Source organism: Pezoporus wallicus, unplaced genomic scaffold (genome assembly GCF_028554395.1).
Source record: "Pezoporus wallicus isolate ANWC-B61680 ecotype Strahan unplaced genomic scaffold, APGP_CSIRO_Pwel_v1 contig_4131, whole genome shotgun sequence".
NCBI classification, from domain to species: Eukaryota; Metazoa; Chordata; class Aves; order Psittaciformes; family Psittacidae; genus Pezoporus; species Pezoporus wallicus.
Window position 1 is genome coordinate 1,189,241 of NW_026641950.1, and position 23,909 is coordinate 1,213,149.

Below are 23,909 nucleotides of genomic sequence, written 5' to 3' on the forward strand. Positions count from 1 at the left end.
AAGTCTCACTGCATAGCCTGATGGTGAAAGCACTTGTTAGTGGGCAAGGTATGCTACTGTATGTTTGACATCCTGTTACCCGGACTCCTTTGGTGGTTTACATGCTGTCACTGTATATAAAAATAAAAGAGCCTTGCAGGCAAGAAATAAGAAACTCCCAGTCCCAAATAAGCGCTATAAGCAGTAGGCTGTAGATTCATGTTTCTGCTTGTGCTCTCTTTTTGACTCACTAAATAAATTTGGGTTTTTTTTTTTTGGCTGGTGACACAGCTTCAAAGAGAAGCTCTCCCCTTGGTATCCTAATTGACATTTCAGTAGGCAGCAGGAGAGGAAAATGAACCTTATTTGTTTTTGTTTGCAGTGGGTGCCTTTATCACAGTAATCTATAAAAAGACTAATTATGTTCTATATGTGTATGTCTATCTACCATTCATATATGCATTTATGCAATCATCTTTGGGGAAGATACCTGTGGCCACTGTGCTGTTTTGTCAGAGCCCAGTCCTGACAGATATATTCAGAGATATCAAGGCAGATATCAGAGAGATATACATGAAGCCAGACTTTCTATCTGATCCATTTTAGGCATGAGCTGGGTACCAAGCCTGTTAACATGGGTCTGATGGCAAAGTGCAGTGACTGCGTTTGTTGATGTTGTAGGACTACATCTTTCAGGCATTTAAGGTGTAGGCGGCCTACATGGCTCTGAAAATTGCTCCTAAGGACAAGTTTAAGAAGGGACACACACTATACATCTTCATTCATATCTGTGCTGCAGAATTCGTATCTGTGCTGCAGGTTTTGTCCCTCAGACATTTCTAGGTGTTTCAACATTATGTAAAATGTCTAAGGGCAGCCATCTCTTGCAGCAAACCATTTGTGTGAAGTTAATTCCTTAAAAGCCACCCCAGTCAAGTCCTGTGCTTTCTGCACCAGCAAATTCTCATGTGCCTGGTGAATAAACCAGGAGGTGGCATTCCATTGTGGGTGCTAGTGAGCTGTTAGACTCCTCCATCATGTTAACCGAGACTAGTGGTCTTCCCAGGCAGTTCACCTATGCCCAGGGACCATTTTGAGTTGGTAGGTATGTGGTTTGCACACAGCTGCCCTGTTTCAGAGCCAAGGACACTTTACTGGAAGCAGTCCTAAAACAGCTGCCTTCAGTGCTGGGAGTGTTATAGGACACACTCAAATTAATTGCTGCTGGTGAAGACCTAGGCTACAGGAGAGTTTCAATGATTCTCAGGGCAAAGGTGGCTAATAAGCAGATTCTAAACTAATTTGGCACCTCCATCCTCTGTTCACTTGCCAGGGGCTTCAGGAAGAAAGCCCTTTCACTGTCTCTGAAAAATGGTGATATGAGAATTATGTAGGTGCCTTTCTGACCCTGCCCACATACTTCCAGGAAGGTGACAATCCCACCATTAGGTACTGAAACTCCATCTGAAGTCCATGTAAAATATACATTTTTCTGGATTTGTTCATTAATGTCTGTAGTTCTTTTCCATATCTAGGGCAGAAAACAGGTTGATACAGATAGACAATGAGTTAAAAGAAGAGAGGGCCGAGTGTGACAAAAGCAAGGAGATAGTTAATGCCTCATGAACTTCACTCAAATGGGAGTTGTGTTACCCCTTACCTACAGCATGAAAAGGATAAGATAATTTTGTTAAGATAGGATAATATCATTTTAGCATTGCTGCATGATAATTTTCATTATATAAATGTGCCAGATGTTTATCTGATAAAAGTCAGTGTAACTTCCCTGATTGCAGAGGAGCTGCACTAAGTTGATGACTCAGTCTTTGTTCATGTAATTGGTTAGATTTATCATATTTATTAACCACTGCATAGAGAATGTGATTCATAGAACCATTTCACAACTGGTGTAAGGGGCAGTTTTTGTACACCAAGGTTGGATTCTGCTCTGAGCAGCACCCAGCCCTGCTTATAGGTGAGAGTCAAATCTGCCCATTGCATATATCATGAAATGGTTTATGTGAAATACCCACATATGCTAATACTTCGGTTGGTATTTATAGGGCCATGCTTATTCCATCTGACTCAGTTATAAATATTTTAAGTACATATTTCAGTAAATTTTAGGGTTCGTAACAATGGAGTAAAATCAAGTAGCTGTGTGATAAATTCTACCAAGCACAGAAATTCAGTTGTTTCTCAGTAGGATTCTATTTAATGCTCAAAAATGTTGTGCTACAGCTGGAGAAATACCGAACCAAGTTTAAACTTCAACAACTATGCTGCTGAGAATGTTGAATTTAGTATCTTTATAACAACAGACTCGATTTTCAAAAATTGGTAGCAAATTAATTGATACTGAATCTAAGAAAGCACAGACATGGGGAAGGGAGGGAGCATGATGATACTTCAGTAACAAAAGCAAGGTTCACATGGCTTTGCTCAGCCTAGGTGAGCTTTTGTTTAAGACAAATTTTGTATTTAAGTAAGTATTGACAAGACTTAGATTTTCCAGCATACAAGAATAAAATAAAACTTGTCTGGATTTGTAGAGGTATTTTTGTAATATATGAGTATTTTGCAAATATCTTCTTAAAGTTCTTTTCAATTGCTTTTTCATTAGAAGATCTATATGATCTTCTAGTAGCTTGATTAGTAGCTATCTTCAGATACCAGTGTACTGACGATGCTGACAAAGGCTACAGCCAGGAACCATAGTTTTAGAATTCTGATGTACTTTAGCCTGGGGAATCCTGGTGCAAATAACAAAATGTCAAGTGTTTTATCTCACCCATAATTAAAAAGGTGATGTTCTTTTTATGTGTTTTCTTACAGCTGGCAGCATTAGAGAGACAGATCTTTGACTTCCTTGGTTTCCAGTGGGCTCCTATCCTTGGCAATTTCCTACAAATAATAGTTGTCATTTTGGGTTTGTTTGGAACCATCCAGTTTAGGCCCCGATATATAGTCGTGGTAAGTCTCATTTATTACCTTTTTCTTTTTTTCCAATTATGTTTAAAACCTGTTATATTACAAAGCAGAATTTTATTGGTTTCAAAAGGTTTTGAAACACCACATGGTGTTTCTGTAGAAACTTCAGAGGGCTCCATATCATTTTGCAAATTTAGGACTACTGAGTGGCATTTCTGAGATTTTGGAAGCTATCAAGAACTGGTAACCTAGAGAAAATGCTGCCAAAATCATGACCATGATACAAGTCCCTAGTAAGATTTTTTAAAGAATGAAATACCCAGATGGGTCAATTAGACCAAGAATAAATGAAGAAACGCAAATTGTTCTCTTTGCAATAGACAAGCAGAATCAATTGCCATTAAAAATAAAAATTAAAAATTTTAATGGTCAAGTTATATTTAGCTACATGTTCCTCTTAAACAGGGAGAAGCAGGGATTGTAGAAATTCCTTTGGTCATGTGTCCCATGGGTTCAAAAGAAATCTCCATCTCACATTTAACTTTGCTGAGATGCGTATTTATGGCCTTGACCCAAAATTGTTGTAAATTGTCTCTGATGCTTGTAGCTTGAAGCTTCTTAGATTTTTTTCCCGTATTTTCAACATAACCAAGAATAAAAAACTTTCAAAGCTGTGAAGGAAACTGTCAACAAAAAAATATCTGTTTCTTCCCTCTCAGTCTCTTCTGAATGGGTGAATATTATGTCTTTACTTGGCAGAGTCTGTATGTGGAGCATTTCATTTGTGCTGTCGGTAATGGATTTTAAGATGCAAAAGTTGGGGTGTTTTTTCCCTCATGGAACGGTAAAATAAATGTCTATTGGGGAAAACACATTAAACAAATACTTAAAAAGCTTCTTCTTTTCTAGTCAAGCCTGGAATCCTGTAATTCTTTGTCGTGTCTTAAAAGAAAAAGTGAACAAAAAGTGCAACCAAGGTTCCTTATACTTGCATTAGCTAAGCTTCACAAGCAGACTATAAATAATTGAAAATGGATTGATGTAAATAATAGCACTTTTATCTATTACCTGTGGTTGGAGAACTAGGCAGCAGTGTATATATATCCATATATTGATGAATCACTTTTCTGCTTCATGTTCTCCATTTTATACATAAGAAATAGGAAGCAAGTGAGGGTAAACATCTGTAAAATTGCATAGCAATTTTATTTTATTAAAGAGTGAAATACCTAGATTAGGTATTGGTCAATTAGACCAAGAATAAATGAAAAGAAATACAAGCATAGCCATTGTAGATTCAATTCTGAGTAAAGAAATGAGTTCTGCTTAATAGTTTGGGTGATATAAAATTTGGACTGAAAGCTTTCTACCAAAAAATGCCCTACCATCTAAGAGCTGCCACACAATGGCTGAGCCATGAAGCATCTCTGTTGAATACAATTGTCATTCCAAGTAGGTAAACCCAGTAGCTCATGTTTTCTTATGTATGGTCCTTCAGATACAGTACTATAAGGAGGTGATTCTGGAATAAACATGGAATTTCACTTGCTCATAGGTAAAATTCTGAGTCCTCAGAGCTTAAGAAACACAGAGAGAGAGAGAGGAAGAGGCAGCATTAACTCCAAGTGTCCTAATTAGTTTAAATCCATCAATTATTTCCAATGGCTTTTTTATATTAATTAGGTCAGTTTTTGGGAACAATTTGTCCTGTCACTAAGCGGGTGTGCTATTTTCAGTACTTGAATATTTTGTGGCTGAATTAAATCAGTGCAGAGTTCCCAGGGGACATAAACGTTCATAGCCAATTCCTAATTTTCCCATATTGGCTCATGTAAAACATGCACAAACATTTGCAAAGAAATAAAACCAGCTAAATTTCAGTTTTAACTATGCTGTAACACGCCTGTCATGCAGCTCCAGAGCTCTGCTATGATCCATTTCCCTGTGCATGCTTTTCCTTTCTTAAAAGGACTTGCTATTACCAGCAAGATTTTTCAGGCTATTAAAACTGATTAAAGATGTTGACAGGATACTTGTTAAAGCTGAGGGTTTAACCCCGCTTCTACTTCTGATATGGGACTTCAAAAGCCTTCTGAACTATGAGTCATATAGCTAAAATTGCACAAACCTGGCCCAAAGCTGAACATAAATTTATTAATGAACAGTGGGAGAAGAAAATAATACACTTAAACAGGGGGAATATTAGTTGGAAGTCTCTGCTTTACTTGCCTTAATTTATTCCATTAAATAATATGATACATAGGCAACGTGTACACCTGAAAAGCCAAGAGGTATAAAAAGCAAAAGCAGAAGAAAGGCTATACGTTATACTTTAGACAGTATTCAAGCAAATGTTACTATAGACACTCAAAACCCATGTGAAATATTTAGGCATCCAAAATTACTCCTTGAATATCCTACCTGATAAGTCCTGAGTTGTTACTTTTCCAGTATATGCTGATTTATGCCAGTTTCCATGTCATCTTTCACAAATATGACTAAGTAGGGCTCTGCAAGTACTGATGCCTCTGAGGCACAGCCAGGTATTGCAGGGAGATGATTTGATGACTCAGCAGTTGCTGCCTTTCCCTTGAAGCATCCCCGAGCCAACATTCATTTCTCCTAATGCCAAGACACTGTCAGAGGAGGCGCTGCACTTCAGATTCAATATACACTTGAGGTAGTTTATTCATTAATGCTAAACTTACCCATGATCCTTGTAGTATTTGCACTTAGAAATTTCCCTTTTCTCTCTTACCTTTCAATTTGAGAAACCATCCTTTGCATTTTTCTTTACCCCCTTCTTTTTGTAACATTGTGTCCAATAATAACAATGATTTAACTCTAGGAATGGTTGTATTTCACTGGTACGTGAAAGATATCTCTGCATTGATCTCAATATGACCTGTAGAGTCAAAAAAGGCTTAGAAATATCATTATTGTAGAGAGGCAGAGGCATTAAGAAAGGGATCTGAAAGGAACCTATAGGGTTGCACAGTAATTTAACAGACATTTAACCTGTAAAGCTTAGGGTGCACTCACTCCAAATAATATCTAAATGCTTCCTTAAACCACATAGTACACAATTCTTAGTGCAAAAATACAAAAGCAAGAACGTACACAGAGCATCATGGGGAGAAAGCAGCAAAGATTATCACCAGTGTCTAGGTCCTTTGAGGAGAAGGAATCTACTGAATGAAAATATCTAGGTAATTTTTAAGTAGTGCATCATATGGGATATAAAATAAAAAATAATTAGAAAAAAAAACCAAACCACAACAAAAAAAAAAAGCAAAACAAAAGAAAAAAAGCCAGACAAAACCAACCAACCAACCGAAAACAAAACCCCCAAACAACCAACCCTTCATATTGATTCGACCTGTGTGGTGAATTCCTTCTTCATGCTAGATACAGTGAGGGTTGTGATGTTGAGCATGAGACCAGCTGAGCCAGCGGTGACTGAATGTGGCTGGCCATACAGCTGGGGAAGGAATCACTGGCTGGGGAGAGGGGATTGAACAGACATACACATAATGTTCAGAAAGTATTACAATTTTTTCAGGGAGAAACTCTCAAATTAAGAAAAGCTGCTTTTAAAGCCCTCCTCTGCAATCTTTACATGATCCTTTTGTATATTTGCAGTTTTGAACTGCATGGATGCATACCAATTTTTTGCAGTTGCAATAGAAAGGACAGACATTGGGGGTTTTCTGGTGATTACAGCTATAGAATAGAAACTTGATTTGCAGAAAACAGAAGACATGGGAAAAATAAGTCATTTGACAGCAAGAATAAAAGATTGCTTTTGTTGTGAAGTCTGTGCCAGGTAGCTGAATTTTATCTTTCAGTCACTGAAACCTTTTTTGACACAAAGTGAATCACTGCAACCAAGCTTCTCACGTGCTTGTTTTCCCCTTGCATTCTGGGTTCTTGTCTTGAGACCTTGTGGTCTGACTTGCAGAAGTGCTGAATGCTCAGCCACAGACAGCTGAACACTGAGCATATAAAGTGCTTTATAACCCCAAGTGCTCTGAAAATGAACTCTTAAGAATCTTAGGTTGGATGCCTATAGTGTATGAATATTTCTGAATGTAATCTCTGCATGTATCAAAACATCATTTGCATTCTGAGAGCTGTATCAGTCCTTTATAACATAGAGTAAATTAGTTAATGTTTGTGCAGCTCTCACACATTCCAGCAATGAGCATCTTAGAAAACCTCCTGAGAAAATTAACATTCTGTTCTTAGAGCAGGGTCTGAGCAACAAAGAGAATTATTGAGTTAGCTGTTCATAAAATGTATTAAGGGAGGTAAGGTCTTCTAAAACAAAAATATACCTGTGGTGATTTAATTGATGCTTGCGTTGTATTGCGCAGCCGCAAAATAGAAAAATGAAATCAGAATTGCAATATTTCCTAATTTTGCTTTCTTGCTTTTGCTGTCTTAAAGCCTTTCTTTAATGTAGTCTTCCTTAAGTGCCTGTAACACCATATCAAGAAAAAAATCTACTACTTACATGTCCAAAACCATGTGTTTGGGCAATAACTTACTTACTTTAAAAAACTATATAGTAGTAACTACTGAATATATAATTATTATGTACATAAAGTAAAGGGGAGCTTAAATTCATGTTACTGTAGTTCAGTGAGTGTGTAGGAAGAGCTTTTCCATGCACAGCAGCTGACTGTCAAGGGGCACATGTGCTTTGCACCTGCAGTTCTCTTCCCGTAATCCTCACAGTGGATAAGGAACCAAACAGGTCCTGACTGTGTAAACCAGCCTAGCTTGGCCTGGCAAAGCACATTCAGGTAGTTTTTACCTGCATGATTCAGAGTTGTCATTGGTCCCCATGGGACAGGGTAAGGCCATTAACAGGTTTGGTTTTGCCTGGCAGATCAAGTAGGTTTCCTGTTGTTGTGATGACATATTTTGTTAATGGACAGATAAGAATTTCTTTCTTAAAAAGGGGAATTCTCCTGAATATTCTGAAATCTGCTTTTTACACGCAACTGGGCTTGTATTAAGTGTCCATTAATTTTGAATGCTCATCACTTGATGCTCTGAGGATGTATGTTGAAAAATCAGGAGCTTATGATGAGTTACTACAAAGTCAGCAAATGTAGTAAAATGTGTTATCCTCTTTTAAGTTAATCTTATAGATAGTACAGACCTTATACTGCTCACAGACCACAGCAGCTCTGTCTATTTTGTAATTATCCAGCCTTCAGTTGCCACAGTGCCCTTCTTTGTTAGCCAGAGAAAATGGCCTTAGGACTATTACTCTCATTTTGTTTATTAATGACCTACTTCTTATGCCGTAGCCATATCCAAACTGCCTAAGTGCCCCATAAGAAATTCAGTTAAAGCAGTTAACCTGTTTGGTGTACAGAAATGACAGTATGCATGTGGGGGTAATCAAAGTGGGGAAAAATTCAACCCTCTTCACCTGAACCTTTCATTATACCTCACAGGGAGGGGAAGGAAGAGGGAACATAATCCAACAGTGCCAAAGAAAGCCAAACTGGTGGCACCCATGTGATGGAAATGGGATCCAGCATATCATAGATTAGGGTGTTGAGCTTTACTGATTGTATTGAGGCAAAACAATAGCACATTAGCCTCATCTGGTCACACCTAATTGGACTTGCAAGGGTGCTTAGCAGCAGTTCCCCACTGTGAAGGTTGTAAGCACATAAATGTAAAGTGACAGTGCTGCTGCTCATTGCATTTTTCTGGTGGGCGTATCTCCGATGTGGCTGAGGATGTGCTTAGTCCATCAGACAGAAATGCCTTTGAGGTGTTCTGCTTGAAGTGTTAATTGGGTGTAGTTTACAGCTGTATGTAGGTAAACAGTGCATCTGTATGGAAATAGGGTCAGTCCATTATGCTGACAATTAAAATGCAAAAGATGATTTATGGTAGACAAATTAATTTCCCATTCATGCTGTGGATGTAGTACGAGTTCAGTCTTGCACTAGGGTAGGAGAAACAAGAAAAGCTATCGATAAGTTCACCTGTTAAAGGCGCATTGTAAGATTGGGTTCATGGCCACAACGGCTGGAGTAGTGAGTTATTTTTAATGTAATTAAAATGCCTTTTATTGAAAGACTCCTCCCATACCTCTGATACAAAGACAGGTTGAGAAAATTGGGCTGTTCAGCCTGGAGAAGAGAAGGCTGTGTGGAGACCTCATAGCAGCCTTCCAGTATCTGAAGGGGACCTACAAAAATGCTGAAGAGGGATTCTTCATCAGATAGTGTAGCGATAGGACAAGGGGTCCAAAATGAAACAGGGAGATTTATGTTGGATTAAGGAATGAATTCTTTACTGTAAGGGTGGTGAGGCAGTGGAACAGGCTGTCCAAGGAAGTTGTGAATACTTCATCCCTGGCTTTGTACAAGGCCAGGATGGATGGGGTCTTGAGCAACCTGGTCTAGTGTGAGGCATCCCTGCTCATGGCAGGGGGGTTGGAACTAGATGATCTTAAGGTCCTTTCCGACCCTAACCCTTCTATGATTCTATAATCCTATGATTCTTAAGAGACCAGATTTACCCTTTACTCATTTGATTTTTGTAAAATCTAAATTATCAGATCAATAGATCTGTTTTATTTGGTGTCTTTTTTTTTTCTTTTGTATTTCTTCATAATATTTAAATATTATTTTAATAATACTTGCCTGTTTAAATTTATTATTCTGGAATCTCCTTTAACAGAGCTAAATCATGATTTACGAATAACTCACAGTTGTCCCCAAAACAGCGTTTTGGGCTTAATTGGTATCAGTAGGATAGTACAAAGCTGTAAAGAATAAATCTGTTTTATTGATTTATTTAGAGCAGCAACGAATATTGGATTTGTAATTTCCTATGGTTCTCAGGGAACTTCTGCAGGGAGAACTCCTTTTCTGAACTCTCTGTTTTGGCTGTTCCCAGAAGAACAATGCTTATTGATATCATTTTTTTTATTATTGATGTGCTGAGTATAAGGTCCTTTCATCTTCACATTTTATTTTTCTGTCTTTTTGCTTTCATCTGGCTTTGTGTTTAGTACACGGTGTGGACTGCCCTGTGGGTCACCTGGAATGTTTTCATTATCTGCTTCTATTTGGAAGTAGGCGGACTTTCTAAGGTAGGTCACTTATCCTTCTTCAGGTTTATGGGAGGGTGTTTTAACAGCAGGACTCTCAAATTTTAGAAGGCTGGAGCCATAGAGGGAAAATATGGTTGTTTGAAGATACAATTTGATCTTTGGAGTTCCCCTCTGATGAGAACTCCAGTGCTTGAACTTGTCTTTGATAGTAAATAGTCATGGGTTTGAAGTATATATATATGCACTGAATCTGAAATACAGTTGCCTTCTGAAGTACCATCTGAAGGAGTGGGGGGAAGGTTATTCAGTGCAAAACTTGAGGTTCTTTTTGATTGTTGAAATTTCAAGTGTGCATCAAAAGCGTATCTGAATTTCCGAGACTGCTGTGAAAGCAGCTAAAGAAAATTACAAAGAAGGTTAACGTAATAACTTGTTGAGCAAATTGGTCTCACGGTGAGAATGTTGATTCTTTATAAAAAAAAAGAAGAAATGGCAAAGGGTGATTTTTTTCATATCTGAATGAAACTTTGCTTTTCATGGTACTCAATGCTCTAGGTCACAGATTCCTTATTCAAACCTCAGATTAGTGCAGAAATGTTTGCTGAAGGTATCGAGATGCGTGGTGCCTTCGTACAAGGTAGCACTTCCATTAGCATAGTTCATATTCACAGCATCGTATCTACAGTGAATTCTGTACAGCATCTGCTGGTTTTTATCCTCTTGCTGGACATATATGATACTGATCTTTGGTTACCACATTCATACTTAAATGATTCCAGTCACAGTCTGCCCATAGCACATGCTGATCCCGGTATTATTAACAGAATAAACAACCACATTATTGGTTGTAGATTTAGAGGTATGAACTACATCATGGTTAATTCATGCATTGCTTTTAGCTCAGTTCAGATGGGAACATTTGTAAGATAGATGCTTTTTGGGGTTGAGCATTAAAAGTCCTAGCTTTTGACTGACAACAAACAGAAAACTAGTGAAAACGATTTAATAAGAAATGAAATTTAATGTACTCAGTAAAAATTACATTAAAATTAAAGCTTTCAGTGATAGATTCCTTGGGTGATAAAATTTTATAATGAAAAGCTACAGCAGATATGGTGTAGTTCGCCAGAAGTCATACGCTTGATGAGGAAATTAGTGCATTTCATAGACTATCAAAATAAATGATTATATTGGTATGTTCTGATTTTAAAATCTATTATATGAACAGAAGATCACCACATGGAAGTGATAAATACCCAAAGTAATTGTTCATTTTCATTATAAATAGAGTCTGTGTTTTTTAAATCAGTTGGTGATGACTGTTTTTATAGTGCCTATTATATTTTTATATGTTTTTATCTAAGTGATTAGGAATTAAGTGAAACTTTTAGTCTGACCCCTGACTTTATGAAAATTTGAGTTGTCTTTCCACAGATTACAAGAGATTCTGATCATATCTTTAGTGTGAGAGAATTATAAACCAACAGGTTTGAACTGAAATCTCGAATCTTTCAGTTTCATCACTGTGTTTCACTTTTATGTCTTCTTACTTAATATATACGGCAAATCCCAATGCAGAGAAACAGTAGCAAAAGTATTACTCAGCAGCTGAGAAATATCCCTTTTATAAGTATGTACTTTGGTTGATATCAGAATTTTAGTGTAATTTTTATGTTGTGGTTTATAATGACAACATTTGAGAAGTAGTTTTTGTGAAAAGCAGGTGATAGATGCAAAATTATTTTCATGGACATTAACTGTTCTTGTATAGATTATATGAAAGGTACCAGTATCAGGGCCAAGCTAGAAACAATAGAATCAAGAATTTTGTTCATTAAACCGTGGAATTTGAAATCCCTTTAATGATGATGTTTCTGAAAACTGTACTGGAGATAATGCAGTCATCAAGAGGCTGACGTCTTTTTGAAATATACACATAGAATCCTGGGTATTTACAAAGTGATAGGTATTTGACACTGGTTTAATTGGAGCCCACATTTTGAACAACATGATAGCCTAAAAATTTCATCGTTGCTTTCCATGGACAAACTGCTGTGTTGTTAGGCATGATACAGAAAGGTTCTGCTATCAATGTACGTTACTGTGTTTGGAAAATCAAATACTGTCAGAAGCTTTTCAAGGCTGGCTCTTTTCTCAGCATTGAAATAATAGCAGAGCATATTTTTTCTTTTTTCTTGCTATTGTTCTATTTTTCCATTAAAAAAAAAAGGTTTGTTTCAGAAATGAATGCAGATTGAATATAATTTTTAATGTCTGTTGACATACTTTCAGGGAAAGTTAGGATGCTGTCTGGCAGTTGACTTATTTTTGTTCTCTTGTTTGTTTTAAGCACTATCATGTTTTTTATAGTTGCTCTGACCAGAATCAGCAGTTGCTTGGAGTCCCAAGAATTTATTGGGTCTTTGATCTTGAATACTACCAGGAAATATAACCTGGTGCAATAATAACTAGCAATTTTAATTCAGTACCTTCACTTGGAGTATGCATGCAATGCAGACAGACTTTTCAAATGTCCTAACAGGAATCCCACCACCACTGAAATTTTGCTCAGATCTTATTTTTGTGGCAGAAAGGAAGATCTCCTTTGAATATTCATTGTTTTCTTTCAGCCAAAAAATTCCACCTCAGTTAATGGAAAATTTGAATAAGAAGGAGATAGGTAATTTAGGCCTCTTCTTTGCTGTGAGAGTTTGAAACTTTTTTCCATCAATTATAATGCATAATGTTCAGATTTTCCTGGTAAAGTGATTTTTTTGTTGTTTTTTTAAAGAAACAGTTTGATGTTTAATTTAAAGTTTATGGTTCTGGTATACCAAGATCTTTAAAATTTTCTTAATAAAAAGTGATGAAACCTTCTACCACCGACCCTTCTAGTATCAAACATGATATATGTGACTTGATCCTTTCCATTCTTTCAGTAAAATGTGATATTTCTTCACAAGGGTGACATGGAAAGTATGTTTTTAGTTGCAAACACATTTCATGTTTTAAAGTAATTTGAGGGGGAGGGAGAAAATAAAGTCAGTTTCGTATACACCCAAACTCCCCACCACATTTGGTTTTAATAATGTGGAGGGCCAAACTGGTAGACATGAGGGGTGGAAGCTGGTAAGATAGGGTAAGCTTGGAACTAAAATACTGTATATATAGCTGTAGGCTTGTTGTCAGTGAATTCACTTGAGTCTCAGTCTCTGCTCCAATTAATATCATATTATTTTGTTTAACGAGATAAAGCTTCACAGAAGAACTTTTTGTGGAAGTACTCCCAGTAGCTACAGTATGGTAATTCAGGCAATCTCCTGGGTAAAAGATGATATGCATTCAAGTCTTCTCAGGTGTGAAAGGGAAATTAACATGGCTCTCCCACAGCCAAGTGTTGTAAGTAGAAACCTAATGTGTAAAGGTTTCCTCTACCTACCTTATAGACAATATGTAAGTCAAAATCTTTCACTTATGATACAGATGTGCACATAAAATTTTAATGCCTTTTTCAGGGCTAAAGAAATTGTACCTGATCAGAAATAAAATAAATATACCCGTATAATTCTTTTTTGTTTGTGTTAACTGGATTTTTTCCTGTTTTTTATCAGTGAAGACACACCCTTATGAAACAGGAAATTTGTCTGTATTTTTTTATTAATTTTATGAAATTGAAAGCATAATTTTTGGTGTTAACTACTCCATCTGAGAGAAACAAAGCTGCTATTATAACATGACCTTTTAATCCTCCGCTGCAGAGTGACAGATTGCTACATCCATACGTGAGCTCATTAGTTGTTTGGATCTTGTTCTGTCTTGAAATGAAAATGTGTTCTAATTGCTACTTTTGAGAATATAGACAATTTACATAGGCATAAACACAAATCTCAAGAAATAAGAGGTAAAAGAAAATTTTCTAAAGAGCATTTGAAAATAAACATTGATTGCATCTTACCTGATATAACACCAGAAGCTGTTATTTTGAAACATTGTATGTACTTCTTAAATATGGATGAAAGCTTCTAACTTGTATAAACCAGCCCTCCAACCCCAGCAATACATTCTGTTATGTACTTCTGTACAAAGGACGCTTCATTTGTTTAGTGTGTGCAGCTAATATTTCTATCATTTATACCCCTTCAGATCCAGTATGAAAATAACTGTGTTTATTTGTATTTATAATTTTCTGTTCCAACTGGTACTTTTCTTTAGATCATTTTTCTACTGTGTTTTATTGAGTGTTAGTGATGTTTGCATGTGTTAATGTCTTTATTCAGTAAACGTATGGCAGCATTCCAGTGCAGTGTACTCCTTTCATGTTGTTTGATATACCTTACCTCAGCAGCTAGGCAGTGGTGATGAGCTCTTTTCTTTTTCTATGATGTTTCTTCTTGTTCTTCACGTTTAATTTTTTTTTTCTATGGCATGCTTCTTGAGCATGAACTTTGCCTTATTCTGGATTTCTTTAAGTTTAGCTCCCAAGATCAGCTCTCTGTCAACTGACTCTTTCATTGCTTTTGACTAAGGATTTGTATGGCAAGCATTCATATATTCAGTAGGAAGCTACTTCTAAAACAGCTTATGTTTATCACATCCTTAGTTTTAGGTATTGAACGTAGATGAATGTGAACTGTCTCAATGTGCCTTTGACACTAACTTAACCTTTCCCCTGAAGCCAAAAGAAATTTTGCATATGTTAATTAATAAAACAAACCTCTTTCAAATCTGTTTTCCTTGTAATACTTACTTTTATCAATGGAAGCTCAGAATCTGTAGGGCTCCCAGTCAAGTTTATTAAGACAGAACTATAGGATAAATGCTTATATGGATCTGTAGTTGAAGGGATAGAATTCTAACTTTTAAAATTAACTATTTATTCCATCCAAGGACAAAATAGACTAATAAATTACTTAGTAATAGACTATATGAATAGAAACCTGGTACTCTTTTCTAAACAAAATAGTGTGCATCAGAATGGGGGCTAATTATGTGGACTATCCTGGCTACTCATGGAATCCAATTTATTCCATCTGGTACATGTCAGTCAATCCTTAATTGTTGTGCAATTACATCTAATGATCTCAAATGCAGTAAATTAAGATTAAAACCAACGCTATTTTGTAATTAATAGACATGTATATGTAATTAATAGATATATGCTTGTGTCTTTTTTTAAAATGTGAAGTGAGAACATAAGAGTTGCTTGTATTTATAGCTAGCAATATGAAAGTAAATGCGATTCTCATTGTAATTTGGGTTGATGTATGTGAGAAAACAGAGACAATTATTTTGGTGTAATTAGCATCATAATTATCTCTATGGAGTAGCCCAGTCCAGAAAGCTTGTGGACAAAGTTGGCAGCATCCATAAAACCAGTATGGCAAATCAGCAGATGGAATATAAAAGACTTCCTTATCTAAACAGGAGGCTGAAGGTAGGTTATAGTACATCTACTCACATGTAAGTGATTTTATGTAGAGGAAAGAGATGAAGATTTTCATATCCACTGGGAAGAAGGGCAAGAAATAATTTGCTGAGCATGTGGCAAAGAAGATTTGGTTGGAGATCAGGGGAAGCTTTTCTTAATAATAAGGCACTAAATAGGATCTAAAGCTGTTAAAAAGCCATATCGCTGGGTAACTCGTCTGCCCCACTGTTTTTAATCTATAGAAATTAGCCTCTGCCAAAAGAAAACCCCAAGTTAGTGTCCATTGATAGTTTAGGGTAGGAATGTTAAAAATGAAAATATGAGTACAAGTTGAAGGCTCAAAACTACATCTTTAATTAAATCAGTCTTATTAATTTTTGAAGGGAGTGGCATTCCATCTTGGGAGTTTGGGGTGTCTCTGGCTTTTTTTCCCCAGCAGATGCCTAGGGACACAGAAAATGGAACACCCCAGTTGAAGCTGCAAAGTGGTTGACAGCAGTTCTTGAGCATGCAGGGATGGGGTTTTGGTATTCAGCTGTGTGACACCAAGTCAGAGTGATGCATCATTGCTGTTCACTCCTAATTCAGAGATTAGACCTCTGTTACAGATAAGGCTCATGTGCTTTCTGTTCTGTTGATGGATTTTTAATTGACACAAATCATTGCCTTTCACAGAAGCACATGCTTTGCTGAGGACAATCTGAGAGTGATAATAGTATATTTCTTTGCTTCTGGACATGGTGCATACATTCATGTCCAACTCAGCTGAGAATTTTTTCCCACACACATTTGATTCATACCAGTTGCTTTGGTCAACATCTCTCATGTCCATCACTTTCATACTCTCCCTACTACTATATGTCCATTTACTTCAGCTGGTGCCATCAGCTGCTAGTAGCTGTAGTATGCAGGAATAACGCATCACGATAAAGCAGAGGATGAAGCTGGAGGCATTCTATAGTTTCTAGTCATTACAAATAACTCATTTTATAGCAGTACTTAAATATAATCTCTTTCTAGTGTGTGTGCTAATAAAATTCAACTTGCAGAAATCAAACCTAATTAAAAGATTGGTTTTGTTTCTTTGAGGTTTGGGCCCTCTTGCCTTGTCTTCCTTCCCCAACTTTATTATTCCAAAGGGGTTTAGTAAATTGCTGTTTTGAAAGTCATGGTCCAGAATCTTCTGTGACATGGAAAAAGGAGGAATGCTAATTAAACACCATTTATTTAAATAGAATTAAACTAATATAGAGGTAAAAAAAACCAGACACAATGCAAGTTTCAGTGCTTGCGTCATATAATCCATTTAATTCCCTTGGCCTTCACCCTTTCTTTGAAGCAGCTCTCAAAAGTAACAGTTTGTTGGGATTTTTTTAATATAAAAAGGTTTTAGAACCAGTTGTCTCCTTTTTGTTCTTCTTGTGCCCTTTTCTACAATAAACATTACACTGAAATGTGTTTGCTAAAATATGAACTTCTAATATGACTTTTCCTTATGCAAGTTGTTCCTCCCATCCTGCTGCTCTCTCACCATAAACAGAAATAATCTCCTGGTTCAGTTGTATTTAATACTTTTCCATAATGTTCTTTTCAAACAGCAACCTTTTGAATTTTTAATTGCTTTGGCAATAAACCTGGAAACCAATTTACTGTGAAGTTATGCAGTGTAATATTGAACTGAAACAACATTTCTGCACTTCGGAATAATAGCTCTGGCCTTGGCTGGTATTAGGTACTGTTAATCACAGATTCAGTGTGTTGGTGGTGTGCCTTTCAATGGTATGTGCAAACAGTATTTTTTGATGTTGTGTTAGGCTGACATCAGTACGTGCAGGAGCAGAAATTGCATGTGGTAGTTTCTGTTTAGAATACAATGATTACTTCCATGAAAAGTTAGAAAGCAACTAGCCACCAACTATCAATTCATAATGGTGAAGCTATGGAAAAATAAATTATCTTTTTATTTGCAATTTACAATCTCAGCCAAAAAAACAGAATAACTACACATTCATGCATCCTTTTGAAAATAAAACTAAAGAAATGCTGCCTGCAGAATGCTTAAGAAGATGCCTTAATATATGCTCTCTTTAACAATCCACTCCCCCCCGAAAAAACAACAACAAAAAAACAATGCAAATCAAAGAGCAGAAGAGTATTAATCTGTTAGTACTCTAGTATTGAAATCAGTACACATTCTTTCAGTTCAAAATTTTCAACAGTGAACTAGCCTCAAAGACTTCTATTTTAGCTGAAGAGACTTTGTTGGGTTTTTTTGGTGTTCCAGATTTCACAAAACCAAAGTGATTTGATATTCTGTCTGTTTCAGTCTGTTGTGTAAAGCTCTAGTATCATGTAAGTTTTAATGAAATACATGCTCAATCTTGGAAGGAGAATTAACATGCAGCTGCCTTGGTGACACAATTTGAGCATAAGGTCATTCTTGAAAAAAATTGCATGGAACAAATGGGACACAGATAAATGCCACTGAAACTGGAGAATGTGTCATTCTGATGTTAATTATTTTGTTTAGGTGATGCAATCAAATTGCTGAACAACTTAATCAGAACTACATTCCAGATGGTGCAAAAATTATATTTCATATCCTTTCAGGTCACTTTTACAGTGATTCATAGTATTATATACAATCAGCACCACTAAAATATGTTTTTAAAACAGAATTGATGTTCTCTTGATTGCTGAATTCAGAGGTTGATATTTACAGTGTAGGCAACCATCATCTTCATTGGTTTAAATAACTGAGATGACATCTTTGTGGCTTTTTTTTTTTTTTAATAATGCAGTTAACAGCCATCAGTTACTTGTGTTGGGAATGAGGAATGTGATATATATGGTTACCTAACTGCTACACAAATAAGCTTATTAATACAAACATTCATATTTGTTTGAGTTCATTATCCTGATGGATAGGAGAGGAGCAACTGACTTGTCATCTACTTAGACTTGTGCAAAGCATTTCATACTGTCCCACATGACAACCTTGTCTCTAAATTGGAGAGACATGGGTTGATGCAAGAGGGTAAATCCCTGAGTGCCTATAGTACATCTGTGTCTGAAGCCCATAGCAAAATTTGGAAAAAGATTGGGTATTTAGATGTAGAACAAGAACGTACAGAATAAGGAATCAGAGCATATAGGGACAGGAAGGATTATCTAGTCATTTATTCTAACCTCATGTGTTTGGGAAAAGGTGAATTGATTAGCTTGTTCATGGAGTGAGGAAGGGAAATTTCTCTGAGTTGTGGTTTGGTTGTAAGCAAGTATGGCAAATTCATCTGCAGAGAAGGGTGAATCTATTATTTTATGTACTAATTGACAATTTGATATATTTTGTAGTGATTGTTATGCTTTTATTGTAGAAAAAAAAAAGAAGGCTGTTGCTTAGATTTTTTTTTTGTTCTTTGTAAATGTGATGTCCTTCTGGCAAAACTTCAATGAAAGCTATTTTATTTCTTTAATCATATTCTTGTTCAGACACATTGGATCAACCACATCTGCTGTCTCTCCAGCACCTTCTAAGTACTGACAGAGTGACTGCTATGTACAGATTTTGACCCTTACGATACTTTTTTAGTGCAATTGCAGGCTCGATGTATTGCCTGCCAAGGTCAAAATGATGCTTTTTGCTAATAATTTTTGTACACTGTTTTCCTGTTGTATTGTATCTTTGAAATTTTTATTCCTACATTGGCCAAGTAAGGAGTTCTTCCTATTAATGAGTAACCCTGTCATTTCATCAGTCTTCTAACAAATAGTTTCATTTAACTGATGCCCAGCTTAAAGACAGTTTTACTGGTTTGAAGGGAATTTCACACTGATTCATCAAGTCCAACAGTCAACCTAGCACTGCCAAGTCCACCATGAAGCCATACCCCTAAGCGCCACATCTACACTTCTTTTAAATACCTCCAGGGATGGTGGTGCAACCATTCCCATGGGCAGCCTGTTCAAATGTTTTACAACCCTTTCAGTGAGGAAATTTTTCCTAATACCCAATCTAAAGCTCCCCTGGTGCAACTTAAGGCCTTTTCCTCCCAGTTACTTGGGAGAAGAGACCCAGCACCCACCTCACTACTTCCCCCCTTTAGGCAGTTGTAGAGAGTGATAAGGTGCCTCTGGAGCCTCCTTTTCTCCAGGCTAAACAACCTCATTTCCCATAGATGTTCCTCATAATGCTTGCTCTCTATATCCTTCACCAGCTTCGTTGCTCTTTGGACATGATCCAGCACCTCAATGTGTTGTAGTGAGGTGCAGCCTCATCAGTGCTGAGTACAGCGGGACAATGACTTCCCTAGTCCTCCTGGCCACACTATTTCTGATACAGGCCAGGATGCAGTTGGCCTTCTTGGCTGCCTGGGCACAAGCTGGCTCATGTTCAGCAGGCAATAGCTCATCGTCTTTAGATTTCATCCAGGTGACTGTAATTGCATTCTTTGGAATTCCAGAACTCCCCCTAATTTAGAGGAAAGGCAAGAAAAAATACAAGTTTGTTTTACTTTTCATAAGGTATCCATGGAGATTTTACTAAGTATGTAGAGCCTGTGTATCCACTCAGAGATTTCCTCATTCTTTAGGATTTTCTAAAGTATTTCAGCGTGCAATGTGCATAGTCTTGAGCTTTCTGAGTTAACATTTACCTTAAATTATTTTGCTATACGGGTCTGGTGTTGGCATTTTAACCTTTGTGTTTTAGAAAATTTCTAAGTCTGGTGGGCCTACCTGAACCTGACTTTCATCAGATATTGCAAAAGAGCATCTGGAAGAAATTTTTGCCATTCATCTCCTTTTGAGTTGTCTTTTCTTGGTGCATAATAAGGGGGACTGTTGGGTAGTGTCCCTCCCTTACTCCTAAAATTCATTTATTTTGAAGGCTTCAGCAATCAAAAAAACCTCTAGTTAGTTCAATAGCATCCCTTGGGTAAGCCTTAAATATATTCCCGACATGTCTGTTTTGACAATCTTTTGTGGAATGCTTAGTGTTTATGTTGTGTTAATCTTTCTTAATTCGAAGGTTTTTGATTCTGTAGATTATAGGAGCAGTCTCTTAATCTGTGTGGTATGAATCTTGGAGAAAGCTTAGCTCCTAAATTTGTTTTTCTTGAAATAATTTGTTTAACCCCCATAAGATGAATGCCTTTTGAGAACTCCTTTTCAATGCATAAGGGAATTGAAGGGATTATTCCTTATCTAGATCATTATACTCTCTTTTCCTTTTTCAGCTGTCCTTCAGAGAAATTTCTTGCTCATGTTGATGATGTGACTGAGTTTATTATTCATGAGTATCAGCACTCCTTTGAGCAGACTTCTTCAGTGCAGATTAATGGAAAAAGAGTGAGAGAATCCTATTGGGGATTTGGCTGCCCTCCTGTCCTTTGCTTTGCTAGGAGTTTTAATTGTCAGAGTGGCTTTACTATACTAGGAATAATGCTGGGTCTTTGACCTGTTCAGTCAAATGGGGAAAGCAGAGATGTTGGAAGTCACAGTGATGGCAACAGTGCTTGCCTGAGACAGTTTTCTATGGGTAGATACTGTTTATGAATAATTTGATTGTCTCTGTGTTATGGCAGCAATGCATTCTGTCTCCTTAGACTCTCTCTCTGCTTATATCTTCAGAGAGACTGTAAAAGTTCTTTAAGATAACTGTTTTGAAAGAGCTTTTCCATTGCAGGTAGAGAATACATTATACCTGTCTGCTGAGAAATGTTGCTCAGCGTTAGTTCTATGGATCTTACCTCTGCATGCTTGGAAGTACCTTCTTTTTCTTCTTTCTTTGGTAGATTGAGATATTCAGTTTGACAGTCTTGGCTGAAGATTTTCCTTGTTTATCTCAAAGACATTTGAAGGCTTTGACATGTTTTTGCGCTGAGACACTTTGAACTGTCTGAACTGCTTGCTGACCCTTCTGTCTAGTTCTGCTGTGAGGGGCATAGGTGTTATGGCTAAAATCCAGATTACTTCTTTGCACCAAATATGACACAGTTGATTCATTTTACATTTATTTTCTGTGAATTATGAATGGTATTTGTACTTTTCAGCTTTATTTTCATTCAGTTTAGTAGTATTCCTCAGTTTAATCAGAAGAGACCAAGCTACTGGCTAACTTTCTCATGGCCAAGGCAGATGATTTTCTTTTTGAGCCTTCCTATCTTGACTAAATTGATATTTCTTTCTCTTTACCTGTTACCAAGGCATTCACAAATGCTTCTTATTTTTTCCACTTCAAAGGTGGGCTGTTAGATAAAAGACTACATTCTATGAGAAAAAAACTATGTACATGTCCAGATGTGAAGAAACCGATTTCCACTAGGTCTTCATCTCAAATAAACCCGCACATTTAACTTCAGAGTTGTTCATGCTGTTTTGGGACTATTTTCATATGCTTCATGTCTACCATGAGTTGCAACTATGGTTTGCTTCAGGGTATCTTCTACCCTTATGTCTTGTTTTTCACATGAGGTAGCTATTTTTCATAGAATCGTAGAATGTTAGGATTGGAAAGAACCGTAAGTTCATCTAATTCCAACCACCCTGCCATTGCCACAGGCAGGGACACCTCCCCATAGACCCTGCTGCCCAAGGCTCTGATCAGCCTAGCCTTGAACACTGCCAGGAATGGAGCAACCTGTTCCAGTGCCTCACCACCCTCACAGTAAAGAACTTCTTCCTCATGTCTAACCTGAACTTCACTTGTTTAAGTTTAAGCCCATTACCCCTTGTCCTATCACTACAGTCCCTGATGAAGAGTCCCTCTCCGGCAACGTTATAGGTCCCCTTCAGATACTGGAAGGCTGCTATGAGGTTTCCGTGCAGCCTTCTCTTCTCCAGGCTGAACAGCCCCAGCTTTCTCAGCCTGTCTTCATATGGGAGGTGCTCCAGCTTCTTATCATCCTCGTGGCCCTCCTCTGGACTTCTTGATATTTTTATCTATTTTTTATATATTTTATGCTTATGAATCAATTGACCAACTGATGATTAGAGAAAAATATACCTTATACTCTGGTTTTAAAACTGCAACTTCCTATGCAGAATTTAAATCATCTTGTTGTAAGATTTTCTTTGCAAACATCTTGCTTCACTCTAATACAATATGCTAAGATTTGTGAAAATGTGTACATCTTAAAATGTGCTCGGAACACATATTTACTTAGTTTTAGTATATAAAATAACCAAATGGTTTAAAAAAGTTGTTAGAGAGTTTTATTTGCAATGCCATGAGTATCCTAGGATTTCTTCATTCCTAAACGTCTAAGTAAGATCACTTTTTACATCTCTAACTAGGCAGCTTGCTTAAGCATTCCAGGATTATATTAACTTTTATCCATGTATATTATTCCTTAGGATGCAGCTTCCAGTTCTGTTGCATGACATGCGTTTCCTGCTTCCACACTGTACCACTTTGCTTGTGCCTACAATTTAATGGATTTTGTTTTACTGATCCCAGCTAACTATGTGGTCCAGATGGCCCTGTACAGCTGCCTGCCTTTTCATTGTTTACCCTCCTCCCTCTTGTTGTGTCATCTGCAAGTACATCCACTACAAGCAGTGATTTTATACTTACTTCTAGATCATTGATGAAAACGTTGAATAACGTTGACCTTACATCAATCCCAAAGGAGTCCTGCTAGTAACACTCTTATTCAGCTATGTTTTCCATTGATAACTATGTCAATTAGCTAGTTTTATATTTATTTCATTTTCAGTCCATTAAAAATATACTGGCACTCTAACTTTTTCAACAAGAATGTTTTCTGGATGCCACATAGAGGGCTAAATATATTATCTTCTTGGAGCTGCGTCTATCATCTCAACTTTTAGTCTCTTGAAGTAATGAAATCAAGTTTGTTTAATAAGTCCTAATATCTTATGAAATCTTATTGACTGGCATCAATTATACTGCTTTTGCTGGTTCTCAAGCATCTTTTTAAGTCATCTTTCCCTTCAGTTCCTTTGGGACTGATGCTAAACTAACTGTCCTAGAACCATTGCGTGTTTTGAACCTTGCGTAAGCTTTGAAGTTCTTCAGTCTCATGAAGTTCCCAAGATTTATTTACTTTCCCCAACTTATTTACATTCATGAATATCAACACTCAATGCTTTTGTTTGGTTGCCTAAGTAAGTTGTCCAGGCCTAAAGACTGAATATAATTTATGAATCGATAGATCATTTACTAGTGGTTTAGAATGTGCTTCTTCCTCCTCTTCTCATTCTCTTCTTTACTAAATAAAGGAAACACATATTAAAGATGACTGCTTTTTCTGTCTCTTTAAAAACCTTACAGTCTTTATCTATTAGTAGGTCTAGATCATCTCTATTTCTTTTGTTCCTTATAAGCTTAATGAATAATTTGTTCCTGCCTTTAACCTTGCTAGCATGGATTCTACCTTTCTTCCCTATTAAATATTGTCCACTACATATCCTCCAATTTGTATTGACTGAACTCTTTTGTCCATTTTTATCCTGGTT

The 23,909-nt window shown here is 36.8% G+C and overlaps 1 protein-coding gene across 5 annotated transcripts in view; it reads left to right on the forward strand.

Moving 5' to 3' along the window:
- NKAIN3 (sodium/potassium transporting ATPase interacting 3) overlaps nt 1–23,909 on the forward strand; it is a 353,633-nt gene that overhangs the window by 164,586 nt on the left and 165,138 nt on the right. For 4 of the 5 annotated variants that reach the window (XR_008974503.1, XM_057426132.1, XM_057426134.1 and 1 more), the window contains exons 2-3: nt 2,815–2,952; nt 9,959–10,039. Coding sequence is in view for 4 of the 5 variants with exons in the window: in XM_057426132.1 (XP_057282115.1) it covers nt 2,815–2,952; nt 9,959–10,039 (219 nt within the window). In the remaining variant the exon portion in view is untranslated. The remainder of the gene's footprint in view (nt 1–2,814; nt 2,953–9,958; nt 10,040–23,909) is intronic. The other variant, XM_057426133.1, reaches the window with a different exon arrangement.